Genomic DNA, 27979 nt, shown 5'->3' on the forward strand with positions numbered 1-27979 from the left:
GGCTGCGGATCCAGGCCTGGACCCCACTAACAGCGCCAGTTAAACAAATACAGTTTCCTGAGTACAACAGGAGGTCTGGGCTGAGTGTGATCATTGCAGAGTAACCATGCTGGTTGTTAATAGGTTTTTCCTTCCTTCTGCTCTTTGGCGTTCCCTCAGTTGTGTAGTTTTCTCCTCAGCTGGCCCGGGCTCCGACACCCCCTGGCAGCAGCGGGGTGGCAGGAAGGTAACAAGCTTCCTTCAAATAACATTCTCTGTGTTCATAAGGGATATTAACCAAGGGCTGCCTTCCAACGAGTGCTGTGTTAGACACAGGAAAGCTGCTTTTTACCTCTGACTTCCCCTCCTGCATGGGGATTTGGGGATGGAGCTGTAAACCACATCTCTTATTTCTTATTCATTTGAATCACTTGAAGCAATAGCTGTTTTTTCTCCCCTTTTTGCTGTATGACTATTTCTTTTTCTTTGCTTACCTGACTGGCAGTCTATCACTAAAATGCCTCCCCTTTTCTCCTTTTAATGATTCAGTGTGCTACCTTTCACAGTCCTAGCCCTGAATACAGCTTTGAAATTTGAAGGGAGCTGTCTTCCAACAAGAATTATATGCTTTTCAGTAGAGAAAGTAGGGAAGAAAAATCACATCTATACCTTAAAAATGGAGCTACATAAAATGGGATTATCAAAAAATGGGCAATTTGGGAACATAACACTTGTCCATGTAACTTACATAATGTTCTAGTTGCAAATGAGTCCTTTGTTTCTGGGAAGAGCAGATGAGAGAAATTGAATGTGAAATGTCTAAGTTTAGAGTAGAATTTGTCTACTTGGATCTAATTTTTAAAACTGTCAAACATAGGGTTTTTATCCTCAGAAAAAAAAAATAGATACAGCACTTTGAAGAGAGCATTTTGAGAAGGTTTCTTTTAAAAGCAAAGTCCACCTAGCCCTCTGACATAGCTTGGTGTTCACAAAACTGCTGTGTAGATTTTGATGAATGTGAGATTTCTTTAACCCTTCTCTTTCTGGTATCAGTAGTTAACAGTGATGTGGTTACCATAATGTACCAACAGCCACCGGTGTTGAAGCTGAAGGCAAGGTGGTAATGCAGATATGGCTAAATACTCGTGTGGGCAGGGAGTTGAACCTGGAATGTGAGTTCTGATGGTTCCACATGACCCAAAGGAAAAGTTGTTTTAAATACACATTTGGGTGAGGGAGTTGAACCTGGAATGTGAGTTCTGATGGTTCCACACGACCCAAAGGAAAAGTTGCTTTAATTGAGCTTACCCGTGTAGCCAAGGGGACAGACGCAGTCGTAGTGCCCGATCTGGTTGAGGCACGTGGCCCCGTTGAGGCAGGGATCTGAGGCACACTCGTTCACTTCCAGGTCGCAGTGCTTGCCCTGGTAGCCTGGGACGCAGTAGCAGGAGTACTCGTCCACGCCGTCCCGGCACAGGGCCCCGTTGCGGCACGGCTCGGACACGCACTCGTCCACGTCCCGCTCGCACAGCGCGCCCGTGTAGCCGGCGCTGCAGAGGCACGTGGGCCCCGCCAGGCCGCTTTGGCAGGTGCCTCCGTGCTCGCACGGGTTGGTGTCACAGTCACCGTCAGCTTGTTCACAGGCAGGGCCGTTGTACCCAGCAGGGCACTTGCAGGTAAAGCTGAGGTTTCCAGCAGAGCCCAGGCAGGTAGCATTTTGGAGACAAGGGTTGGAGGAGCAAGGGTTGGAGGTTTTGTTGCAGAGTTCCTCCCCACTGTCCGCTGATGCGTCTGCACAAAGGCAAGGGTCATCTTTATGACCATCAACACATGTAGAGTTCTTTTGGCAAGAGTTTGAGAGGCACCTGGAATCATTCCTCGTGCAAAGCGATTCTAGGAAAGAAATACAAAAAATTCCTGAGGAATTCCACAGCACTGGGAGTAACCAACAGTGAAAGAAGTGTAGTTCTTAACACAACCGTGCTTCAAAACTCACAGCTCCAATTTCTGGCTATTGAGAAGAAAATGGGACTGGCAACTCTGTGATGCATTAGTGGACTAATGAATGTAAAATGAAAACAATTATGAAAACTTGAGTAAGTTGCAATTTCCTGTTCTTGCCTCTTTCAACAGCCAAGGTCTGGAGTGTCAGGATTGTTTAACACTATATTAAGAGTATAGTTGAGACAATACTGGTTGTTGTCAATGGATATCCAATAATGTGGAACACATTTAGGTATATTTAAGGTTTTTGTTTCTGTTTTTGTTACTAGAGAAAGGAGATGGACTGCTTTTTTTTAGTTCAATATCACTTCTATGGTGGTACCATTCTTTTGTAGTGGATGTTTTTTTGCATTGGATTTCACAAGCTAAATTACTCAGATGCAGTTATAGCTCAAATAAACAGTTCAAACCATCAGGCACCTTGATTTTGATTTGCTGATTATAAATAGTAATTTCACAGGTGTACAGCGTTTCCACCACACAGAATCTACCAAACACCTGAGAGGCAACACAGCCCTGTGAGAGCCGTCCAGCCTCCGAGGCTGGAAGGACACGCTGAACATCGTGTAGAGATGTTCCTTACTTCCTTACCCTCGGGGAACTGAGCTTCTGTCAGTAATGAAGGACTACTTGGAGTTGCCTTGCAGCTGTAAGGGATAACAATAGCAAGAGCTACTTCTCACTTCCCAGTCAAGGAGGGTGAGCTGTTACCAGCACTGTTCAGAATCCTCCTCTGGGATACACTGAAGCAGCTGTATCTGGGCCAAGGCTGTGAAATTAAGCTGAATGTTCCTTTAGGAGAGAAGGCAGTTTGTAAGAGAAAGACTCATGAGCTGGAGCACAAAAGTTACATTAAATTATTTATACGTAAGTACTGTAAACATAATTTTTATTAATATTTGTTTAATACTTTTAGTCTGGAGTTTTGTTTGGCTATATGAAGGGTATGTGTCTCCTACAGAGGCAGAACAGTGTGTGTTTGTGCAAACAGTGTTGTGGATGAGCTGAACTTCTCAGAGGAATTCAGACCCATCTACCAGCAGTCTAATTTCTTCCCAGTTCTTGAGTTGAGACTCAGGAGAGCAGACACTGTAGAGATGGAGATGGGGCACTGAAAGAGAAGAGATGAGCAGTGATGGAGATTCCAATAACTGGAGTTAGACCAACGCTGATAGAGGCTTGGGACAGATCCCTGGAAAAGGGAGAGGCTAGGGCAAGTCACCTGAGGATACCAACCAACCAACCCTGCTGGAGTGTCAGAGAATACAAACTGACTTGTCATGGTGTGTTTCCATGGTGTGCATTTTAATATATAATACAATTTAATTTAATTTAATCTGTTTTTCTCCTAGGAGGGGGAGGTGCAGGAAGAAAGTATCAGAAGGCTTAACTACTTAGGAAAGACTGCTTGTGTAGATTTGACACTAAGATAGCAAATGAAAAGGCTTAAAAATTATCTGTGCATGACTGTGCTTTCTGACTTGAGGTGTACACAGGAGCAGCAGTGCCTCTGAGAATTAGAAGCACCAGTCTGAATGAACTTGATGTTCATCAATAGGTACGTTTACTGAGCCAGATAACTAATTAATACTCATTTGAACAAGGGGAATAGAGATTTATGTAGTAACACTGATAGCAAGAGTGACATCATGATTTAAAACCAACACTGGTCTTAAGGAAAGCAAGCTAAACATTGATTAACAGGAAGAGAACTGGAGTGTTACCTCATGTTCTTTGAAGGAAAACAGGACAAAAATAGTACTTTTGGATTAGCCTGCCTTTAAAATGACCTTCCCCAAACCTGTGAATAATCAGTTGTGGGAGCAGGTATTTCATCCTGATGCGGTGTTGGTTGCACTTGCTACAGCTCAGAGCTCTCACTGAATGCAAAAATTCAAGACATTGGTCACATGTACTGACCTGCACCACTGTTAGCAGTAATTCAGACCCTTCTCTTCCTCAGCACACTCTCATGTATGTTCTGGTGTCCTAGTTTACATAATTTTGTGCTTTGCCCATGCATTTAGGTTTTTTCTTTAGCCTGGATAATACAGAGCTTACTGTAATCTATTAATTACAGTTAAAATGAGCAAAACTGTGTTCCTTAGGAACTTCTGCATCCTGCATTTTCCTTGCACAACTTTAGAGAGCTTTCCTTTCAGTCTGTGTACCTATTTAAAATTCTTTAAAGTGCATGTTTGGGGAAACATTGCAAATTTGAAGAAATTAATTATGATCAGGTTATAATGTTGTCTGACTGTTGTCCTGTGTAAGCTACAAAAGGTGAGGTCAGTCATTCGAGTGCTTTCTTACACGAGACCACAGTGACATGAGAAGCAATTTAGTTAATTATTACTGCTTTTCCAGAGATAATTTGCATGCAACAGGCTGAGTTTGTTATAATGACTGTGTGAGGCCACGATGCATTTGCCAGTCTGCAGTTTTGATAGCAGGAGTAGCTGTGAGCACTGGTTAAAAAGCTTCATAGCTCTCTGAGGCAGTAAGAGTGGAGGAAAAATGAGGGAAAGGGAAAGACAGCTCTAAAAGCACTGTCTGTATGGAGTGAAGGCAAACAATTTGTCTGCAGGGTGGCATCACCATGGGAAAAACATGAAACAGAAAACCTTTCCTGGATTTTTTTAAAGCAGTGTTTTAATTTCTACTTTTGTAGCTTTTATGAAATTAATTTCTTATGCAGAAATTGCCAACAAATAATTCAATAAATCAAATATTCTCTAGAGGATACTCTTGTCTGATTTGTATGACAAGTTTATAGTGAAAGAGCAATATTTTTGGTGTTCTGTCTTTATTCTAATACACTGTGACATGGATTTTATTATTTGTGTAGTTTTTGAGGAACACAGGAGTTCTGAAGTCTTAGCAGAGATGTAACCATGCTGAGTTTTAGCTTGGTTGTGGTTTAAAGGCTGGGACCAAGAGTTTAAGGGTACTCCGTAGCACTTTTTCTCAGCAGCAAAACTGCATCACAAAAAGGGGATCATCAGAGGTGTGCAGTTAGCACACCATGGTTATCAAATGGTAGGCAGTTCACCTGGACATTTCCATGACTTTTTTTTTTTTTTTTTATCATGTTCCCGAATGATGTGAGTGCCTCAGCTAATCTTTGGATCCTGGACTGCTAGTTCAAGCACCATTTTCCATCTGTTTCAGGTAAGTTATTTGCACTACGTCCATTGCTGCCCTGTGGAAACTGAGCTCGCCTGCTGCTCTGGAGTGATGTGGAAGGAGGGATTTGGGAACCTCCTGAGCTGAGAGCTGCATGGAAGGAGGATGAAGAGTATGGCAGGTGGAAGCTCCTGCGTGCCCTGTGACGCAATGTGATGACTGATGCAAAGACTGTCTCAGTTTGAGCAGATGCCTAAGGAATATTCTCTTCTGCATTCACAGAAAGAGCTGCAAGGGGACACAAATGTTTCAGTGGAGCTTGGTTTTTGGCCAGGTTGCAGAAGGACGACAAGGAAAAACCTCATGTTCTACCTCAGATGTGCAGAGGAGCTGTTTTTCATTCCTAAGCAGTTAAGGTCACTTTAGCAGTGACTTGTTCTGACTGAGTCTTAAAACGCCTACGTAACTTAGGAAAAATGGAAAAACAAAATGCTGATTGCTTTGGATTTACATTGACTGACACTTGAGGTAATTATCAGTCTCTTTATAAACAGTGGTACTTTAATCTAATTACAAGAGGATTTAGTGCCAAGCGTTTTGCCCCATGGTTAAATCCTTGAGATGCAGATGAGACGGTTGGCAGTGAAATTCTTTGCAGTAAAGCTTGCCATCTACTGGCACAGCATCCATACTACCAGAAACATGGCCTTACCTGCAGCTATTACAGGAACTGGCACACGGAACTCAATATAAGAAATGCCAAGAAAAAAGACAGTTTTAGCTTTGGTTTTTTTGCTCTTGGATAAGATTATTTAAATTCATTGAAGTTATCTTGTTAGTGTATGAATAATTGAGCATATAGCTAATAAGCACTAAAAATGCATGATTTTGGCTGGTAAAGGCTTCTGAATGATCAGAAACTACTGTAGTGACACAAAACAATTTTTATGATGGTAGAAATGCATGTCAATGAGGGTAGAAGGCCAAAATTGAATTAGGGAAAAGCTGTCATAAACAAGGCAGGGATTTTGAAATGGCCAAAGCATTTTGGCACAGATAATCTGATGATTGTTCCTCAGTAAAGCAGGTAATTTTGAAAAGCTCATCTGCGTATCTTTCCTGACAATTTCAAGGGGTTTTTTCCTAGATCTTGTTTGAATCAGAGATTTACTGGGTTCATGTCCATTTTTCAAAATATTCTTCTAAGTTAAGTTGATAAGATCAAAAGCAAAGTGAATTGATGATCACAGATTCTGACAATTAGTAATCTCAGCCACTCAAAGCCCCCAGATAAATCCTTTGCAATCTGTTTTGGGTTCTTTGTGTCAGAAATGTCTTTCAGCAAAGACTTGTTCTTTCAGGACACGACTCTTCCTACGAGTTGGTGAAATATCATAATCAGTGGCAGCATTTAAAATCAAATTTCAATCACTGCTAATCACGCTGTTATGAACCAGAGTTCACATGGCTGTGGCCATGCCTGCACTTTGCTAATCATCTCATCGTGCCTGAAGGCTGCTTGTAATTTGCAGTGCTGTTCTTCAGATGTGCCTTCTGCCCCTGAAGGAGGACTCTGAGCTTCACAGAAGCTCTCAACACTAACAACTTCGGAGTCTTTTACATATGCTGCAAGATTTTATGACCCTCTTAACAGAGCCCCTATTTTCTAGGAGAAAAAAAATCTGTGATAAGAGAGAGAACTTCTTGATACCCATATATTCACCATCACTGATGATTTTACTGCGCTTTGAGGACCTTTTTCCTTTCCTTTTTTTTTCTTTTTTTTAACAAAGACTTATTACTTTACACATTTGAATTAAAACTAAGAAGCTACAACAGCCAGTGCAGATAAAGCAGTTCACAACAGAACCTGTTTACTAAGCCATACATTTTTGGGAAAAAAATGGATAGCAATAAACCTCTGGTCGAAGAGTTGAGAGATTAAATTTAAAAAACCCTCTTTAGAAAAGAATGATTGAATTGCAATAGTGAGATGTTTGGCTCTACAAAAAAAACCCAACTTCAACATCAGAAATTGTGTTACTTGTGAGTTTGTTTTTGTTAGGTTTTTTTTGGGGGAGGGGTGGGGGAGGGTTGTTTGTTTTGGTTTTGTTTTTTAAAATTTGTTGGAATAGCATATATAATTGACATCTTGGTGATGGTCAGTCACTATAAAGAAAATCAGATGGCAAATGAAGCAACCACTGCTTCTCTTAGTGCTGTTACTTCAGTCTGGGTTCTGTTGAATAGAAACCAGCATTTGTTCACAGCTAAAGGCTTACATTGTCATCAAACCAGCTCACCAAAAAAGTCACAGGATAACATGATGGTAGCAAGGATTTAGATAGCCCAGTGGCTGGAGTCAGAAACACGAACCTTCAATGCTCGTGCTCATTACTAGTTTGAAACCTGCCCTTGGGATTGTAAAACAAGAGCTTGGATCTGTGTCACTGAAATATCAAGCTCTGTTACTGTGCTGAGATCTTGAAATAATTATCATTTAACTGGAAATATTAAAATATTGCCCAAGGCATTTACTGCTGCATTGAGCATCCGTGGCTTTGGTGTAACTAATCCTCTCTCCATTTATCTGCAGTGCACCGTGACACAAAAAATACAGTTCATCACTCTGACAATAACTTCCCTGCAAAGACAGCCTTAGAAAGTTGTGGGTGTGCAGATATATGTTCATTCTTGATGTATCATGAAGAACTGGGGAAGAGATAAGCACAGCTGCATAATCAGCAGGGACAGAGATTGGGATCAGGTGCCTTTACCATGGACTGAAAGGCAGAGATGTCACTCCTGCATCAGCATTTGCCAGATGGGGAAGGAAAGGACAGGAAACCATGTTCTGGATAAAACAGAGCCAGGTAAGGGGCTATCTTAGCCCTCAAAATAGCTTTTCCACATAAGCAAATAATTTCGGTTTTTCCACAGTGTCAGACTTTCTAAGTATTGCACTGATACAATTTTACCCCTTCCCATCTCCCAGTACATTTGTATTACCATCTTAATTATTCACTATGATGGGCAGCTTGTAGTTACTGTGGTGCCGTTTGTCCTTTGCATATTTCACCTGTGAGGAAATCACCAGCCCCCAGACCCTACCTGCTCTATCCACAGCTGGAATCATTACTGCTCAATCTGCTCCATGGAAAATCCTGCTTTGGGGAGGGATGATCAAACTTTTGCCAAACAAACAAGCACTTGTTGTGTCTGCAAATACTGTGGTCATAAAGAGTTAATTCTGAATCTTTAACTTCAATTGTGTGTCCAAAACATCCTAGCATGTTGTTATAGAAACCACTTTCAGGCTTTAAATCTTGAGTCACGTTTATTACCATAGTAACCAGCACCACACACAGGCAGGAAAGAAAAAGGGTGGTTACAAATATTCCATTGCTATCAAAAAAGACAAATTTGGCACATTTGTATCAGCAAAATTAAGGAAAGTAAATTAACTTATTTTCTGAAAAAAAAGTATGGTATATTAGTATAAGAGTAACAGTGGAATGGCATTAAAATTTTAAAATGTTGTTTAGGCAACACTATTTGTGATTTAAATTACAGAACTGGTTATTAAACCAATGTCTTCATTTCACTCTTCCCTAAACTTTTCTGTTCACACTGACTTGCTGCTGGTCCCTGAATAAAGGCAGTTACTGCTGGCTGTCATTGTCCTTCACTGCCTTTTACCCTTTGTGCCAGCCCAGACTCCCTTACCCCATAAGCACTGCAGCAGCAGCAGCCCTTACAGCTGCCCCCACTGCCTGCACGGAGCACCACGGCAGTGGCACCAGGTGTCCCAAATAAAGAAACAAAAATGAGGTAAATGCCTTCTTCTAAATCTAAATCATTTTTGGCTTTCACTTTATTTGGCATCATACCTTGTGATTGTGCTGGGAACAGGAGGGGAATCAGGCCCAGGAGCTCAACAGGGCTCCTGTGCATTGAATTTGGAGGGTTTTTGGTTCAATTGGACAATTTGGAGGGTTTTTGGTTCAAAAGGCACAGTGGTACTAGCAATGCAAGTAGACTGGTTTCTAATGAGAATGAAAGACTTTATGCTTCTTTATGTTTAGCCCTACAGCACTGTGGTTTAAGGTGGTAGTGTACAGTGATCATCCTGCTTTTACTGTACACAGATATTTTTGTTTGTCTGAGATGTAGAGCAGTGGCTGATCAGGCCAGGAGGCAGCTGATATCCATTGCAGTAAATGATGTGGACACAGATGTAGAAACTGAACTGATTGTTGCTGTGCAATCCTTGTACACACTCTCTCTGAATGCAGCTCTCCCCTTTAAGAGTTTCATTATATTTGTCCTCATTTTTATCTTCTACATCTGCAGAAGAGAAGCAACATGAGTATAATGAGGTATTCCTTGTCCCTCTAGAAGTGCTGAATTGTTTTTTTTCAGCTGAGGTCACACAGCAGAATTTATTCTTCGTAGTACAGAACAGGACTTGTCCACACAGGGACATAGGAGGTAAATAGACAGGTGAGCAGCAATGATGGTGGGAAGGGGGCCAGCTTCAAACTTGCCTTTCTATCCGCTCTTCAGAGGTAAAGAACATAGAAAATTAATTTTGCTCAAAATCTGAAGCAATTTTATTTAGGTAATAAGCTTGATTGCTTATAGGAAGGATTGGTGATTTTGTAGATTAAATGTCTTTGTCCCAACGATTCAGTCAGTACCTTTCCTGCCTGAACTTCCCTTAAGGCTTCATTGAAGCTGGGAACATCCTCAGATGTAATCAGGGTACAGAGCCACATGTGTAAAGATCTCTCTTGTGGGATGAAAGGTTTTGGCAGGAATAAAGAGAGAAAACCTTTGTGCTTTAGTTAGGAGTGTGAATTATGTCTTACACTTTAAAATGTTATCCTGGATTGCCTTTGGTGAGGTTTCTTGGCATGCCTAGATGGACTTGTTTGGATGGGTGGATTTGTGGTGCCTTTGTGAGAGGTGTTGCTCCTGCCTTGGTCCCTAAAGCCACAAGCATCTACATCAAGTGTTGTGAAATTAATGGAAGCACAATCTGCTGTTTGTAAACCTGGTATCAGAACACACTGAGGGGTGCAAGTGCTGCTGGGGAAGAGGAAAGATGGAAGCAGTGCTTGCAGTTGGGAAGATACCAGCGGAAAGATGGAAGCAGTGCTTGCAGTTGCAGTGTATTTGCAGCTGTGCTAGGAAGGAAGGCTGAAGTGTACACCTGGGAAGTGGATGCCTGGCAAAATAACAAGGAAAATGGTGCCAGAGCTAGAAAGGGCTGCAGAAAGACCAAAGCATGGTCTCCTTCTCTGAATCAGGGAGGGATTTTCAGAAACACAGATGGACCAACACAGCATAAAACTGTCAGTTTGTGAGTTTGGGTGAAATCCAGTTGCTCCTGCTTCTGTATGAATTCCAAAGAGTGGAAGATACACAGCAAAGGAGCAGTTTGTCTCTTGAAAAGGCCAAATCTCATCTTGAGAGACACAAGGTCTCACAGCTTCTCTGGAGTCTGGAAAGAGTTTAAGGCATTTTTCTAAGAGAAAGGCCTCCAGCTGCCACTGAGCTCCTGGCTCCTCCTGAATTCAGCCTCAGGAAGGAGCTGAGGGCTTGGCTGAGCCGGGGATGCTGCCCCTCAAGCAGACCAGCTACTGCTGACTTGCAGGGCTGAGCTTTGGTTCAGGTGGGAACATGCAAGCAGCCGAGCTCCCTCTGTGCTCGACCACTAACACAGGAGAGAAAAGGCACTCAGAAATGCTGCCAAATGCTGCTAAGAGTCCCTCCAGTAGAGGGGTTAAAAACTGAGTACAAAATTGATTTTGTCCAAATTCTGGGTCCATGTGTTGTTTGCATTTGAAAGGCATTATAAGACATTCCCTTCAGCCTCTTTTAGTTGTGGTTCTGCCATTCATTACTTCTTTCCTTTTTTTAATATGAAAAGAGCATGAAGCAGTGATTCTGATAGTACAGTGGCACATAAAGGTGCTGTGATTTTAAAATGTAGCCTCAAATGTCTGTAATGCTGACCCAGGTACGATTTCTTTCTGTGAGTCATAACTCACTCGATAAGCTTAAAGCCCTAATTGTTAGAAATGTATCATAGCAGCCTGTAACATGGGGCAACTCTTTAAAAGTCTCTGGGTGTAAAGCCAAGTTCTGATGTGTGCAGATGTTGAGATGGCCGGCAGTAGGCTCTCAGTAACACAAATGAGCACTAGATGTTCCTTATGACATCAAACTGCAGCATATCAAAATCATGATGCTGCTTCTCCTGTCTCCTCAGACTTAAAAAAAAGTAATCAGCCCTATGACAGATCAGCATTCTGTGGCTGGAAATGCAGTGCACTGTGCTTTAAATGCCACAGGACTCAGTGTGGCTACAATGGGCAGTAAGCACAGAGAGAGCCAGGCCATGCTTTTCCAGCATGAACTTTGTAGAAGAGTTCACATTCCAGCCCTTTCTGTTATGTGCTAAATTATTTTCAATAGAAATCACCTACAATTAGCTCTGCATGAACTAATTACCAACTGGGATTTCAAGACTGCTTGGGGAAAGTGCAGCTCCTGTGTTTTGGGACAGGCTGGAGTGTCAGGGGGAACTGGCACAGCCCGAATTTCCTCAGCTCTCCAGCTGAGCCCCTCTGCTGAGGGCAGCTTCCCCTCAGAGCCAAGGCCATAACACATTATTGTGATGTGATTGTGAGCTGCACAAGTTGCCCTCACTGACTTCACAGAGACAGAAATCAGTCCCAGGCCCGGCAGAAGGAAATTATCATGTTAAATTCTGCAGAGGGCTGGCCTTTGGAACACTAGTTCAGTGACCCGTGAAAGGGAACACAGTCGTAGCTCTGACACAAAATCTGTGGCAGCTTTCCTGACATGCAGACTGAACTGTAGCATCCTAAAAACTCTACTGACTTGTAACAGAGCAAGAATGAATGTGTTTCATGGTTTTACCACTTCTTATTTCCAGAGCAGTCTCAGAAGCACTAAGGAGGAGTGACTGACCCAAAAGAAAAGTAGGTATTGAAAATCCACTATATAATTAGGGATACCTTTCTCTTAAACATTTTTAAGATGCTTCACTGTAGAAGTAAAACAAAACCAGAATATTCACCAGCATCAGGGTATTCCCAGGAGCCTTCCTTGGGGAATATGCTAAGAAATAAGCCTTCCATATTAGAAGAATATCACTAGAAGTCAAATTGCTAAAGCTTAATGTGATGGCGTGCTTTAGAATAAAATCACCTGCCACTAGGGCATTAAATATCTGCTACAAGTGAAGACGTGTCCAGCAAGCATTTATCAAAATTAAATCAGTACCATTTTCGCCAGTAAAATGATGAAAAATTTTAAACCATGAATAAATGAATGAATGTTTATTCACCACTAGCAATCAGTATAGTAGAGTAATTTCTTGAAGGCTTTTTAAGTTTCTATTTCCCCATTAATAGTCTCCTTTGTTTTCTCTGTCTATTTAATGTGTGGAAGAGGTAGATCTAATTCCTTGTTTCTCGTTCCTTTCCTAGTTCTCCCTTTCCTGCCTTTTTTTTTCCATGCATTCTCCTTTTCTTCCTCTGAGGCCTGATCCAAAGCAGACTTGTGTTTCCAGGGCAGGGATGGGAAATTACAGTAAGTTGTTGTGGCTGGTGAGTGAGCCTGCAGTAATTGTAGCCCCAGGACACGATGCCAGCGGTAGCACCAGCCCCACGGGGTAGCACTGATGCTTCTGTGCTCTGCTGAAGTGCTCACACTCCTCTGGATGATCCAGAGGACTGTGATGCTGCTCTGGCCTGCTATTCCCCTAGATATGAGATTCAGCCATCCTGTTGCAGTGACAGGCAAAACAGGGGGGTTTTGCTTCACGCAAATCTGCTCTAAAGACACAGAGAGAGCTCTGGCTGTGGGTGGTGTGGTGGCTGGGGAGTGGAAAATAAGATCAGCAAGCAGGAGCAGGGAACTAAAGGCTCCACAGCTTGACATCCAGGTGTTTACTCTATCTCAATAAACTTTGGTGCCATACAATCATGAAAAAAAGCAAAAGGAATATCAATTTTGGGAGAAGGGGCCTTCCTCACAATACCAATCCAGACCTGCCAGTGCATTATAGGGCAGTGTCCTGCCCTGCTTTATGTTAAATTACGCTAAATAAATAAAGGAGATCTGTGTGACAGTTAAGGGCCTGGCCAGGAAAAAACTTAAGAAAGATTTCATGGCAATAATGAATAAGTGATAGATATCTAGTGACTATCTTGCTGGGAGCATCTTTTTTCAGAGATCTATGATGGGGCTTATTTTATGATCCCAAAGGGCATCACACATCATAGTGTGCTGAGAGGCTGCAGAACAGATTGGGAAGTAGTTCTCAGTACTTAATACCTAGGGATCCTCAAAAGCCATTTCCTCTTAGGATCACATTTCCTTTGATCATTGGCGTTATTAATTATAGATATCTTGAACAGAACAAGGCACTCTTACTGTACTCGTCAAGCAGTGTCTCATTTAAAAGGAACAAAATATTGTACTTAATTAGGGGTTCAGCTCTGGTGTCTTTTCAAGGCACTTTGGTATTGATTTGACCATGATAGCCTACTGTAGCAAATATTATACCATTAATAATAAAGGGGGCATGTAGACATAAAAGTGTAGGAAGGAAGCACCAAAATGTTTGTCATTCAGCTTGCCAGAGCAGTTGCAGTATAACCACCCAATACAGCATTTAGAATAAATGCTATATTCCATGGTTCAGAAGGGTCTGCACTTATGTGGAGACCTTTCCTTTCTGCCATTTTCTTAATTGTATCAAGACCATGCTTCATCAAGTGACTTCAGGCAGAAGCATTTGAAGCTTAGTTTTCTCTCTGGATAAATGGAAGCATATTGTTTCTGCCTTGACTCTTTAGGCTAATTTTGCCTCTGTTCTGCTTTTGTCTTACCTGTGCTTTGGTCATCATGATTAAACATATGAAATTAGCCATGAAATTAACCAGGTGAGCATCTGCATATATGCTTGTTCTCTTTACTCTTAGCATGTGTTGATTCATTCTTGTAATCAAAAACGTGTTAATTGACTGAGAGAGGTCTATTTCTATACATTCTGTCTCATAAGAAGCTTTCACTAACATTTTCCTCACACTGCAATCTTAGAGATGTGTGGCAGAGATATATTCAGGATTTCCTGAATTGCACTCAGAAAGCAGAGGGTTTCTCTCCCCAGCCATGTGGGTGACATTCCTGTTGGGGTGGGTATTCAGAGGCAGTGGCAGGTCTGTCAGCAGGTTACAAATCAGCACCTGCAGGCCCCTGCTTCTCCTGCCTCAGGAACCTGGAGGAGCACTGGGCAAAGGTCTCATGGAGCCCTGGAGACTGTGCTCATTTAGTTGTTGGATGCCAGGATGGCCCTGCAGTTTGGGAAGTGTTGGAGAAGAGCCTCTCTGTGAGAAGAGGGGCAGTGCCTAGCCACTAGCCCTGCTGCCCCCAGGGCTCTTAGGCAAGAGGAACAAGCTTCAGATGGCTTCCCTCACTAATTGCTTTAAGGAGAAGACAGCAATCTGAGGTAATGGAGGAGGAGAGGGGAGAAGATGCTCCTCCTGGAGAAGCTTGTGTGACCCGCAGGTGCCCTACAGAGCAGTGTTGATGAGCTTCTGCTTCGCAGGGGATGAACTTTAACTGCACTTTTCAGGTAAGATGTGGATTGTATGCATGCCAAGATAGTACAAAGTAATTTTTTAAGGTAATTTTTTTCATTCAGCTTGCCAGAGCAGTTGCAGTATAACCACCCAATACAGCATTTAGAATAAATGCTATATTCCATGGTTCAGAAGGGTCTGCACTTATGTGGAGACCTTTCCTTTCTGCCATTTTCTTAATTGTATCAAGACCATGCTTCATCAAGTGACTTCAGGCAGAAGCATTTGAAGCTTAGTTTTCTCTCTGGATAAATGGAAGCATATTGTTTCTGCCTTGACTCTTTAGGCTAATTTTGCCTCTGTTCTGCTTTTGTCTTACCTGTGCTTTGGTCATCATGATTAAACATATGAAATTAGCCATGAAATTAACCAGGTGAGCATCTGCATATATGCTTGTTCTCTTTACTCTTAGCATGTGTTGATTCATTCTTGTAATCAAAAACGTGTTAATTGACTGAGAGAGGTCTATTTCTATACATTCTGTCTCATAAGAAGCTTTCACTAACATTTTCCTCACACTGCAATCTTAGAGATGTGTGGCAGAGATATATTCAGGATTTCCTGAATTGCACTCAGAAAGCAGAGGGTTTCTCTCCCCAGCCATGTGGGTGACATTCCTGTTGGGGTGGGTATTCAGAGGCAGTGGCAGGTCTGTCAGCAGGTTACAAATCAGCACCTGCAGGCCCCTGCTTCTCCTGCCTCAGGAACCTGGAGGAGCACTGGGCAAAGGTCTCATGGAGCCCTGGAGACTGTGCTCATTTAGTTGTTGGATGCCAGGATGGCCCTGCAGTTTGGGAAGTGTTGGAGAAGAGCCTCTCTGTGAGAAGAGGGGCAGTGCCTAGCCACTAGCCCTGCTGCCCCCAGGGCTCTTAGGCAAGAGGAACAAGCTTCAGAACAAGCTTCCCTCACTAATTGCTTTAAGGAGAAGACAGCAATCTGAGGTAATGGAGGAGGAGAGGGGAGAAGATGCTCCTCCTGGAGAAGCTTGTGTGACCCGCAGGTGCCCTACAGAGCAGTGTTGATGAGCTTCTGCTTCGCAGGGGATGAGCTTTAACTGCACTTTTCAGGTAAGATGTGGATTGTATGCATGCCAAGATAGTACAAAGTAATTTTTTAAGGTAATTTTTTATTACCTAGGTGTTCTTGTAACTACTAAGAATTTGAACTAGTATCAAAACTATATATGCTTTTCTAAATCAAATGCAAAAACCACAAAATAAAACCCATCAACCCTCCCCACATGGTTCCTGATGATCAGAATTCCTACTCAAATCAACAGTAATTTTGTCAAATTGTTGAATCACAAAGCTTAACTTGTCAAGTACAGCACTTTAGTATGTCCATACTATACCCAGTTAAGGAGTTGCTCAGAATTTTAATTCAAGCAGAGAAATAGATACTAAACTTACCCTGGGTTTTGTGCTGGGTTTTTTACCTGTTACCACAACATTTGGCATTTGTCAGACTGATTGCAATGCTTTCTTTCTAGGCTCCTCTTTTCTAATTTGTGAGCTAACAAAACAAAATTTGATTTTATTATTAGCAAAGGGAACTAAAGCTCCAGCTAACCTGATTTGTTTTTTCTGTGGCCACTTTTCTTTTCTGGTCGCCCCCAAAAGGGATCCCAGTTTGAATGGCATACTTGGGAAAAGTAGCTGGAGAGTCCCAAGGCAGCATTTCACATCTCAGTGATGCAGCATCCCTGCTCCCCAGGAGATGGGCTGAAGTATCTCCCATAATGTATCTGAACTGATGGCAGTAAGAGGGATTGTTATCTAGGAACATCTGAATTTCAGGTACAAAACCTGTAACTGCCAGTCGCCTTTGAGATGACTTTTGCCAGCCTTGGCTGAAGACTTTGTTAAATCAGCTTTTTATTGAAAACTCACTAGGAATGTGGTTTAGAAAAAGCAAAATCTTGTTTTCACTAGCCTGCAAATCTTCGCAGTTCCTCAACAATTTTCCTAACACTTTTCCTTTTTCTTCTCCGCATTGTCGTGGCTGTTTGCTGCAGTGATTGAGTTTTCTTAACTGTCAGAACAATGTCAAGACAATGTGAAGACAGTGTCAAGGCAAATATAGAAAGGTGACAGTGTGAAGGAGGGAAAGAGAAAAGAGCTGTCAGTACTCAGAGTGCTCTCTAGAGAAAATATTTCCAGGATAAAACCATTGTCACCATGCGCTGAGCAAGAGAGAATAAAGTGGAGGTAATTAAGTTACTGCTCTAGGAACATGTCTGGATGACAACTTGGAGGTAAAGAAGAACTTAGAAAAGCAGTTTGTGAGGATGTCTTTTGTCCATTACTCTTGTCCCGTGTCACCTCCTAGATGATGCTCCCTAACACTTCTTTTCTCTTTCTAAGCTGTGTACCTCAGGGAGGAAAGATGTTGCATTGCCCACCGAGGGGAAGGTGAAGGGTTTTCCCCCTTGATGTGATTACCAGACACTTTATAGGTGTCATGAAACAAGACCTGTGCTTGTGGATAGTCAGCACTGAAAGGTGCTGAGTGTCCTGCTCCCAAATCAGTTCAGAGTTGAGACACAATTTACCTCCATAGTGTATTTTTTTATGAAATATCCTTGAAAAGGTGACACATTGTCACAAGGATGAGCAAAGTACAGAAGTGCAGCTCATCTGGGGCTAAATTCTGGTACCAAAGCCCTGTGCTACAGTACATCTCTACTGAAGGCTTGTGCAGAGTGAGGTGCTAATCTTTAGAACAGTTTTCAGGTTTTAAAATTAGGTGCTGGTCTTGCAGAAAATCTGTGAATTTGGTCTTTGTGCATGTGCTGTTTCTTCCTCCTCTGCCTTAGAGACAGGGAGAATGAAAGGGTTTTCTACTATTTCTGTCCTTTTTCTGGACATCAGGATAATTGAAAGTAAGAAGGTTTAGCTGGAAATTTGTCAATATATTGCAGTTCTGGAAAAAGAGACACCCTGTTGTCAATAATTTCTAAATAACATTATAAATCCCACTGGAGAGGTTTAAGAAAAATCTAATCATAAACAGTTCCATAAACTCCACCAAATACTTCAGGGATTATATTTTCAGATATAAGAATTAAGAATTAACTATTCAAAATTGAAAAGGCCAAGTATTTTCCATATATTGCGTTTACATATTTATTATAATTTATTTTAAGGAGATAGGTTGAAAAGTTAACAGAATTTCTTACTTGTTGAACCATTAAAATGCTTGCTTTTCTACCATTATCCTATTGCTGGTTTATGCTTACTTGCAGTTCATGACAGCATTTTTTTATTAAGTATAAAAGCATCAAGCCTGGGTGACCCATTTAGATGAACTGCAAATTTTATCTCCAGCTGCAGCAGCAGCAATGCTCAAAGGAAGCTGCTTAAACTGATTGCAGCCTAGGTTATATATCACTGAAGGCTGATTTTTCCCCCTTGCCCAGTTAAGGTTTTTTTAACCTGAAAATAGTCTGCCATTTTGGATTGAGCATCAGCTGGAGAAGAGTGTGATCCTTGCCTGGGGCTCAATGCCTCCTGCCATTAGTGTTCACACCTCAGCCATCATGTGCCTCCAGTAATCCCTGGATCTCTGCAGTCCTCACACGGGAAGGGCTGTGGGATGGCAGGTGAGTGACCTGGTCCCTTCAAAAGAGGCAGCTAAGAGTGATCAATGAAAGGAGTGATATGTAAATTCTTACAGTTAGCAGTGGAAATTGCACATACAAAAAGTGCCTCCATTTGTTATAAGAGTGAGTAAACAATAATGCCATTTTTACAAAAGAAATGCCTGCCATATTACAGATCTGTCAGGCACAAGAAGAATCTGGAAAATTGTATGAGTGTCCTCCTGCTAATGCCTATCTATATTAATGTGTGTGTATAGCACATGAAGGGAGAAACACAACATCTAAATTTAGTGATTGGAACAGGGAGATCACTTGGATTGTGTTCACAGCACTCTCACTGCAAGCAAGGTTATTCACCTTGCCCTTCTCAGCTCAGCATTCTCACCTATACAACTGTCATATGCCTCCTTGCAGGCTGTGAGGCCCAATCTGCTAATGTGTTGTAAAACATGCAAAATAGCTCACAAGGAAAAAGCCGAAATTTTTTTAATGGGAGAGATTTTCTCTGCATATTTGCAAGGAAGAGAAAGAATCTGAAAGAAGTCTGTTCCTTCCCACTTGTATGACTCTGCTGGGCATGACCACACCTTTAAGGACAACTTTAAAGTCAGCAAATGTCTTTGAGAGAGTCTAAACTGATGTCTAAACTCAAACTCAAGGTACAAGTGTAAGTGCAGGGAGGGCAAATGAGTTTTACAAGGTGAAATGCTGGACTGACCTTGAACATGAAAGAAGAGCCCTTGGTATTATCACAGGAAAATGTTAGATTCTAAGACTTCACTTGAGAAGCAGAACTAATTAGAGAAGATTAACAGAAATGAAGCATGTAATAGCTGGAATAGGGCATGACTGCAGTTTGAAAGGCTGAATCACTGGACCTCTCATTGAGGTCAAGATTTTAAGAACACTAGACCTTTTTTAAAGGCAAGTGACAAATTTTACAGATGTCCCTGTGGCAGCTGAACATTCATTATAGAATTCAAGCTCTGCACATAGTAGTTTCCTCTGTGTTAAGACTGTTTTCATCCTTAATATCTGGGTATATTTCTGAGCATGGGGTCTTATTCAGGGCCACATTCACATTCCTGCTGCTTTGCAGACAGTCCTGATGAGATAGTAGGTGAGTCTGCACTACAGTGGTAACACAGTGGATACTTCCTCTTTGTTTTTTTTTTTCTTTGTTTTTTTTTTTTTTTTTTTTCCAATAAGTCCAGTAACTGATTTTTTGTTTGTGGGTTTTTTTTTTCCCTGAAAGGAGTATGAAATATATGTTGCAGTCTCTTCCCTCCTACTTTCCACTTGGCAATTTTTCCTGTCACTAACCAGTGTCCAACAAACTCTAAAGACCTTTTATTACTGAATGGTAAAAAATGTGTCAGAATTGGGTAAAAAATGTGTCAGAATTGGTGAGACAGCACTTATGATACACTCCCTGAAGTGGCTGCTTTGCCAGCATTGTAGTAATGGGCTCAGCTAAAACCCAAGTGGTTCACATGGAATAAAAAGCATTGGAAGGGACTATTGGTGATCATCTAGTCCAAGCCATTGCATCAACTAGAGCAGAAAGCTTGGCACCCTTTGCCTATGACGACTTCTCGGAACTTTCTCTGATGATTTAGTACAAATTTCTTATTTTTGGAAAGCCAGGTTTACTGTAAGCATGTGTAACCACATGCCTGTGGTTAATGAAAGTGTTGGTGCTCATCAGGGATTGCAGAAAAGAAGCAGTCACCCATGAAGACCCAGAATTCTTCAGGCTGATTCAGTGCCCTTGCATAAAAGATGTGCAGGTTTAAAAGACAGGAAAATCCATCTCTCAGCTCTGTGGGTGTTTGCAATTATGCTAATAAAAGTAAGGAAATGGTTCCCCTGCCTGTAGAAATGTTGACACAATCTGTCTGAAACTGAAGCACAATTAAATAGCATTGGTAGTTGTTGTGTGAGTTCCCTCTAGAAAATGTTTTTGTGTTAGCCCAAAGAAGAAATTGTGTAATTCAAGATGCAAACACATTTGATGCAAACACATTCGTGATGCTGCTTATCTCTTGTACTAAAAATCTCAGTAAGTGTAATAACAGTCTCCATTTGCTTCTAATAGTATTGAAGAATGCAGTTCCCTCAAAGTTTAGTTTAAGAGCTGGAATATAACAAGCAGAATAATTGATTGCCAGTCAATCAAAGTATCTCAAAATCTCAAACATCTCAAAAGACATGATTCTCCATCTCCTTGAAAAGAAGCCACTCTTGATTACAACCCTCGACTTTCTGGTTTCATAAGCAAAGCCATGCTGGTCCTCCCTGGACATAACACAAAATGAATGGACTTAGGAAGTTAAACCAGAAAAAATAAACCTGAAATCAACTCTGCTCAAGGTTCCTTGTGGAATAGCAGAATTACAGGCAACAGATGCCTGTGTGACTGCATTGCCAGCTCAGAGTTGCTGGCTGGGGATACAGGAGGGCCACTCTAGGGTATTTTCCTTGATCCCTGGGCAGAGGGAACACTGACAGATATCTCTGGGAAAACAAAGTGCCTGCATGAATCTGTGGGCAATTCCCCAAACAAAATGAAGAATGGAGTGTTTATGGCTTTAAGGCTGTAGTAGAAGTACTGCAAAAGTAGATCTGATTTTGTTGTGCTGTGTGCAGAGAGCTACATTTCTCCCTTTTTTATTCCTTTCTAAATTTGTCAGATCACTAGGTCAGTCTGTTTGCTGGAAAGGTTTTTATATGCAGATCCTTCAAAGGTGTTCAGTGTCAATCCTGCCTTCTGCCTTTAGCTCCGTTAAATGTTTGCTCCAAACACCTCTCAGTCTTGTTGCTTCACTACTGTGCAAAATGGTGGCAATCCCAAGTTGCCCACTTGTTTTTTAGGAAACACAATATTCTTCGGAAATTCTTTCACAAAATTCTTCTTTTGAATGTGAAATGGCAATGGATTTTAGTAACTTTAATCTTCTTGCACTTTTCCACGAGCTCCAAAATGGGAAGATGTTAGACTAAATTGAATCAGACATTTAAGACATACTCATGAGAAAACAGAATGGATAGTTCTTGTTATATCAAACTGAGGGCATTTTTACATGGGTTGAGGCTTGCAAAATGTTCAGTATCATTAGTATTATAACTTGAATTACAAATGTCAGCTGTATTTAATAAGAGAGAAGGGATAGGTTTAGTTGGAAAAACAGAATTGGTAAGTCCTACAAAATGATGGCCAGACGTTTGCTTTTTGCAGCTGCATTGCAGAGGCACCTACTTGCATTCTGCTCCAAATATATATACAGACAGGGATCAAAAAGTCTTGGGTTATCATTCCACAAACACATATTTTCCTACATTTTGTGGTAGGAATCAGTGGAGGCTTGCTTTCAGAATTATTTTAAGATTGGACAGAGAAAAGACGAGCTTACAAGGACCTTACATATTTTCATCCTGTTTAATGGCTCTGATGCAATCTCTGATACATCAGTCATTCCCTGGTTTCTCCTCACTGGCATTGCACATTTCTTTTGTTATGCAGCCTCTGATTGCTTATTTCACATGATTGGTGCCTTCTCTCTCTGTATCTTATTTATGGGGTTATCAAAGGAAATTAAGGGGTTGTTGGAGAAGGGCAGGCACAGTTCTTATTTCTTTACACCGTGTCAGACCTCTGTAGTGTTTTTGCCTTTCTTCCAGCCAGCACAGCTGCACCCTTCCTGAAACAGAGGTGGCTGATGCCGAAGGAGCAGCAAGGTGATGTGTATTAGTTCAGACACTCTCTCAGGGGCTCTCTTTCCAGCTGTTGGGAGGGTGGTGAGTTACACTGCAGGCTGTTCACTGCAGATACCAGAGCCTCATCTCTTCTTTCAGCTGTGTGGACACTCGCTGTGTTCAGACTCAGGGGTGGTTTGCCATACCAGGAGTGGTACCACGGCTGCTTTGGAAGCGCCTACAAATTGCCACAAAGCTTGGCTAAACACCTCTGAAGTACTGCTGTATAAAGATATCTTTTCAAGGCTACATTATTACAGTGAGGGTTTTGGGTTCCCTGCTGTGAGTAATCTGTCAGTGCAGGTTACCTAAATTGCAGTTGCTTGGATCCTTGCAGACTGATGACTGTCTATCATTCTGCATCTTTGCTTTGGCTTCCTGTCAAATTAGGTTGTTTTCAAAGTCCTCTAGTTCACATTCAAAGAAGGAAAGAAACGTGTCACAGTCAAATTCAGAGCTAGGGCCCTTCTTGTGGAAGAAAGAGCTAATGAAGTGTTCTGTATCATCCTGTTGGAAACCCCAGCAAGGGAGACTGGAACTGTCAAGGGAAGAGTGTGGCCAGTGTACACTGCCTCTTAGGGTGCCTATAGCCACCCTGGCATTCTGGATGTGAATTAGAGTGTCTCTGACCTTTATTTCAGAGGACAGTCAGCCTTTGGTAGCACCACAGTATAGGAACATCCTTATAACTCTCAGAAACCTCAGCAAAGGAACTGTCAGGCCATTGTGTCCATGGCTGAGCTCTAAGGGAGGGGTACAAAGTTTTGTTTGTTTACTCACAGCCTTGATCTCAGTCCCTGGGATTGAGTGCGCTTTGAAGGAATGTATCCTGTCTGTAAAGCCCCTGACTAATTCAGATAAAGATGCTTTGTCTGTCTCATTATTCAAGGAAAAGTTTAAGGGACTAGGCTGCCAGTAAGCTCAGCCTGGGGCAGGCAAGCAAGAGCAGTAAAAAGAAGAAAGGAGTTTCTCCCCTTGCCTGCCAGCATCCACCCAGGCCACAATTATTCAGGCCCAGTATTTCCCAGCACAGAAGGATGCACCAGGCAAGTGCCCTGATCCTTAGCTGCTGGAGAGGGGACACAGTAACGGGTTAGCAGCCCATGCCCCTTTTCTACCCACAGAAATATTTAGCCCTTGAAATATTCTGATTTCTGTCCCCGCTGATAAGATTCCAGGCAGGCAGAAGCTGCCCTAACCCTGAAGTTGCAGCAGCCTTGCTTTGTTGATGCCTGGAGAGGGACGTTTTGCTGGGCCTGGAGGAGCCCTGCAGAGCTGCAGCGGCAGCTGCGTGGTGCCCGCCCAGAGGCCCTGTCAGCTGCAGTCTTTGTCAAAAGATGGAAGCAGCTTCCTGTTGACCCATTTTATGGGTGAGTAAGACATAATCAATATGAAGTAAAGATAAGGATCTCATTGGAAAAGGATTTATCTGGGTTGTTTGGTTTTTTTGCTGTTTGGTGGTGTGAGAAGGCTTTCATATGATATAGCACTGGTAATGGCTGAGGAAACAGAGAAGTACAGTGAGAACTGACAAAACATGTCAGTCTCTAAAACCAACAAATTAATCTGTGAAATCAATCTGGAAAGTAATATGTATCACTTATCTCCTTGCTCCAGATGAGTCAATTAATTTTAAAGGCTTCCCTTAAAAAATGGACCTTTTGTCCATTTTTGGGCCACCACAAAGAGCAAAGGGAATACTCAAGTTTGCCTAGAGATTGAGGCATTGTCTAAAAGATTTTCTTAATGTTGGAATGTGAATTATAAAAACAAACCCAAAAGTAGAAGTATCCCTGGGAGGCTTTTGGCTGCAAACCCCTGTAGGCAGGATCAAAAGCACTTAGGTTGCTATTTCTCTAACTTACTTATTAGAGGAAGTTAAGTGACATGGACAAAGACATATTTATTTATTGCTTTGTAGCTGGCTGGATATCTATATATTTAAACCTTGATATTTCATAAATAAGTAATTTTTGCTGCCATCAAAATAAAATGTTAAACTTCTCTTAGATGAAGCAGAACTCCTACTCCAATGTTAATTTGTTGCACTGTATCCAGAATGGCCATTTGGAACAGTTTCCTAGGAATCTACTGCTATTTGTTTTTGTGCAGTAAGTTCCATTCTTGCATTGCTTTTTTATATAAACTGAGAAGCTGGCAGGTTCAGCAGGCAATCCATGTTTTCCATTCCTTTTCAGGTTTCTGCCTATGAAAATTTTGATATTGATAATGCATTCATTAATTTGTTTTCTTGCATTATACTGTCAACATATCAAGTATACTCAAAATGCAAGTGAAAATATAAGTGATTTTGCTCCAAAAGCCAGAAATCAAAATACATTATCTCTAGCATGGGGGTACTTTCTGTTCTCATTGTAATCAGTGCCTTCAGTAGCCAAAGCGCTTATTTTAAGTCTAGGGTACCAAAAAATAAGAGGTCTTGATGAGTCAAAGAATGAGAGTAAACTATTTTCTCATTGAAATTTAGGCAGCAATTCTGTTTTTGCTGCAGCACAGGGGGCTGAGTTCAGGGCTGCCTTTGTTTTGCACAGCACATAATCCCCAGTTGTGCAGAAGGGAAGGGGGCCATCTGCTCACCCTGCCCCAGAGCTGTTCCTGAGCTGCCCTGGAGCTTCAGTGCCACCAGAGCCCTTGGGACAAATCCCCACCTGTGCCTCCCTGAGACCTTCACAGATCCCCCAGGGTGGTGCTGACTGCCCCTGCTCTGTGTAACACCAGCTATGAGACAGCAGTCTAGAAAATCTCTGGCAGATATTTATCTAACCCGTTCATTAAAAAGTTCTTATATAGTTTCTTAATTATCCTTCAGTTGGAAAAGTTCACACAAATCTTCCCTGATGTACATGGAATCTATTATTTTCCAAAGCCTGCCCTTCTAGAGGTGACAGGGAGCAACTGATCCCATCACCATCCTTGATTGCCATTCTCTTTTGTGGAGGTAAGACTGTAATCATGTCTTCCCTCAGGCTTCTTTTCCTGTGACCCTTTCTCAGAGGGCACATCTTTCTAAATGTCTTTCTATTTTTGCTGTCCCTTTCCAGCATTTTCCTAATTGCCTCTCTCTTGCTCACAGCAGCACTCAAAACTGGATACAGCCAGTACTGAACAGTGGTTTGATTGCTCTCCTGTGTCTTACAAGTCATTTTACTGTCAACACACAACAGCAAAATATTTGCCTTTCCCTGTAACTTTTCAGTGGGGAAGTGCCCAATTTGGCCATCAAAATTTGAGCACTCTCTAAACAGCACTGGATATTTTTTTCTGAGCTTCCTCTAACAGAGAGGAAAAGGTGTAGAGATTTGCACAAGGAAAAGACTCCTTAGGTGCTTTAGGTTTACCAAAGTAACATAGGGAGAACAAATATACTGGGGGGTGGGGGGGGGGGGGGGGGGAGAGAGAGATAAACTTTGTGTGGGGACACCTTTGAAAGACTTATGTATATACTAAAACATTAGGTTTATATCCTCTGCTTGTATTAAATTAACTTTCCAGCCTCAGTTTCTCCAGTCCATTGTCATGAATACAGGATAACACACACCAATGTTTCAAGACCTGTGTGAGGTCTCTGCTGCTGGTTAAGCATGAATGATAAAACACCTTTTTGCACAACCTCCTTTCTTGCCCCTCAGACTCTTTCCTAATAGGTCATTAGTCGCAAACAAGCTGCTTACAGAGATTGATCTGTGTCCTTGCTGCAGAATTCCCTTTTGGTCCTGTGACTGTGAATACATCATTCAGTGGCTTGTCCTGTATTGCAAAAATCACTGTCATTTGAGGGGTAAATTTTTTAAGAAGCTGATATCTTGCACTTTGTAATTTCTGAATGACAGAATGGGATGTGGGGGAATGTTTAATCTCCAGAGGTTCTCAGTGGTGACAGTTCCCAAGTTACAGAGCACACAGCAGAGAGGGGTCTGTAATCTGGTATCCTTCTCTGCTCTTGGAATGGTAGATGTAGCACCCTAAGGATGCCTTGTGAGAATTTGAACTGAGTGGCTCAAGTGCAGTTGTGGCTGGGATGTTCTTAATGTCACTTTTACACATTTGTCTTGCAGAAGTTACTGCCTTTTTCTTAAGTTACAGGGCTACTAGTTTTCATTCTTAAGCTTTAGTTTCATTCCAGAGATGGAGATGTTATCCATAATAAAATATATACATGAAAAGGAAAAAAAAAACCCAACACAACTGTGTCAAGAAGCTGCTGCTTTTAACTTACTGGAGATGATGGTAGACATCTGAAGGATGTTTCATTTTTGCTGTGCTTCAGATGCCATGTGTGACAGCCAGGAGGGAGGCAGGGCTGCAGGGCTGCCGAGTGCAGCTCTGACAGGCTCAGCTCCACGGAGGGCTAATGAGGAGCTGCCGAATGGGCTGTGAACTCATCAAACCACACTAACAAGACTTTGCTGGAAAGCTCCTTACATCACCCGGCTGTGCATGAGGGATGAGCAGTGTGAGCAAAACCACACATCTCTTTATAAGCAGAGCTTTATTCCTAACACAGTAATTAAGCAGTAATTAGAAGTTTTGTGAGTAATGGGAATAGTTGTGTGAAATTAAGAGTTCTTGTCCACGGGGAAAAATTGCATAGTGCCAGCATCTCAGAGGGGTAGAAAAAGGCTGCAAGTAAAGCTCAGATATTTTGTTCACATTAACAGCAATCCCAAATGAATTTCCATTCTTAATTTATGAACATTTGAACAATTTATGAAGCATTGATTTTGAAGTAAATAATACATTTTTTCAGCTCTACTGAAAGGTCACTAAAATGGAGAAAAATAGAATCACGGAATGGTTTGGGTTAGAAAGGACCTTAAAGATCATCTAGTTTAAAAACCACTGCTGTGGGCAGGGACAATTTCTAGTAGACCACGCCTTGAATCCTTTCAGAGGTGGGGCATCCACAGCTTATATGGGCAATAGTTTTGACCTCAAAATATCATTTGTCTATCTTGTTCCCAAAAGGAAGACAGTTCTGCCGTAGTGATAGGTAATCCATTGTAAAACTTGTTAAAAAAAATCAGTACTTGAATGTTGAATGAAAAGATTTTGAACTTGACTTCAGACAGAATCACTGATAAAACTGACGTCTAAATATATCTGTATTTATCAGAATTTCTCTTCCTCTATTTCATAAGAAACTCCCTGCCCCCAGTTTCATGCTTGTAATTCCTGTTAGACAATAGTACGGCAGTAATGAGTTATCAGTGTTGTTCTAGACTTGGGACATCCTTCCTGTCACCTGTTGTACATAATGATTCTTGGGCCCCCTCACACAGAGATGGGCATCTCTGCATGCCCCCAGATTAGTTGTCTGTGAGTAGTTAATTTGGTATGATTTGTAGAAACAAATGATGTTCACAAAATGCCATATAAACCCAACTTGTATTGAATGCTTGCATACGGAGTTCATGGCTTCTAAATACTATTTATTTTCCAAATTGTTTAGAATAAATAGTTATAAAGAACATTCTGCCTTTAAGCATGACCTAAGATGAGAATCCTTTGGAGGAAGACAAATGCAGTAAACTGATTTTTAAAACATAATAGCAGATACAACTTCTATAAATATAATCAATCACTTCTATTCCATTTTATCCTCAGCTTTTCTGTCTTGGTCCTTCTCAGCTTTAATTTTTAAGTAGGGAAGTAATTACAGTCAGTTCTGCTTCTACCTCTGTCTCATCTGTTCACAGTTATGTTTTTAGTAACAGAAACTGTTAGCAGTTTCAAGTGGGGTACAAGCTTTCTAAAGAGAAAACACCTCTCAAGATCATTAAATAAACAGCACTAACAGATAGAGGTACGG

General features: G+C 41.6%; 1 protein-coding gene across 1 annotated transcript in view; it reads right to left on the reverse strand.

Moving 5' to 3' along the window:
* Positions 1 to 13503, reverse strand: part of CRB1 (crumbs cell polarity complex component 1) — a 77947-nt gene extending 64444 nt beyond the window's left edge. The window contains 2 exon segments of the mRNA XM_041479615.1: positions 1288 to 1882; positions 13369 to 13503. Coding sequence (XP_041335549.1) covers positions 1288 to 1882; positions 13369 to 13503 — 730 coding nt within the window.
* Between the last annotated feature and the right edge of the window lie 14476 nt (positions 13504 to 27979).

The sequence above is a fragment of the Pyrgilauda ruficollis genome, unplaced genomic scaffold (genome assembly GCF_017590135.1).
Source record: "Pyrgilauda ruficollis isolate IOZ18807 unplaced genomic scaffold, ASM1759013v1 scaffold49, whole genome shotgun sequence".
Lineage (NCBI taxonomy): Eukaryota > Metazoa > Chordata > Aves > Passeriformes > Passeridae > Pyrgilauda > Pyrgilauda ruficollis.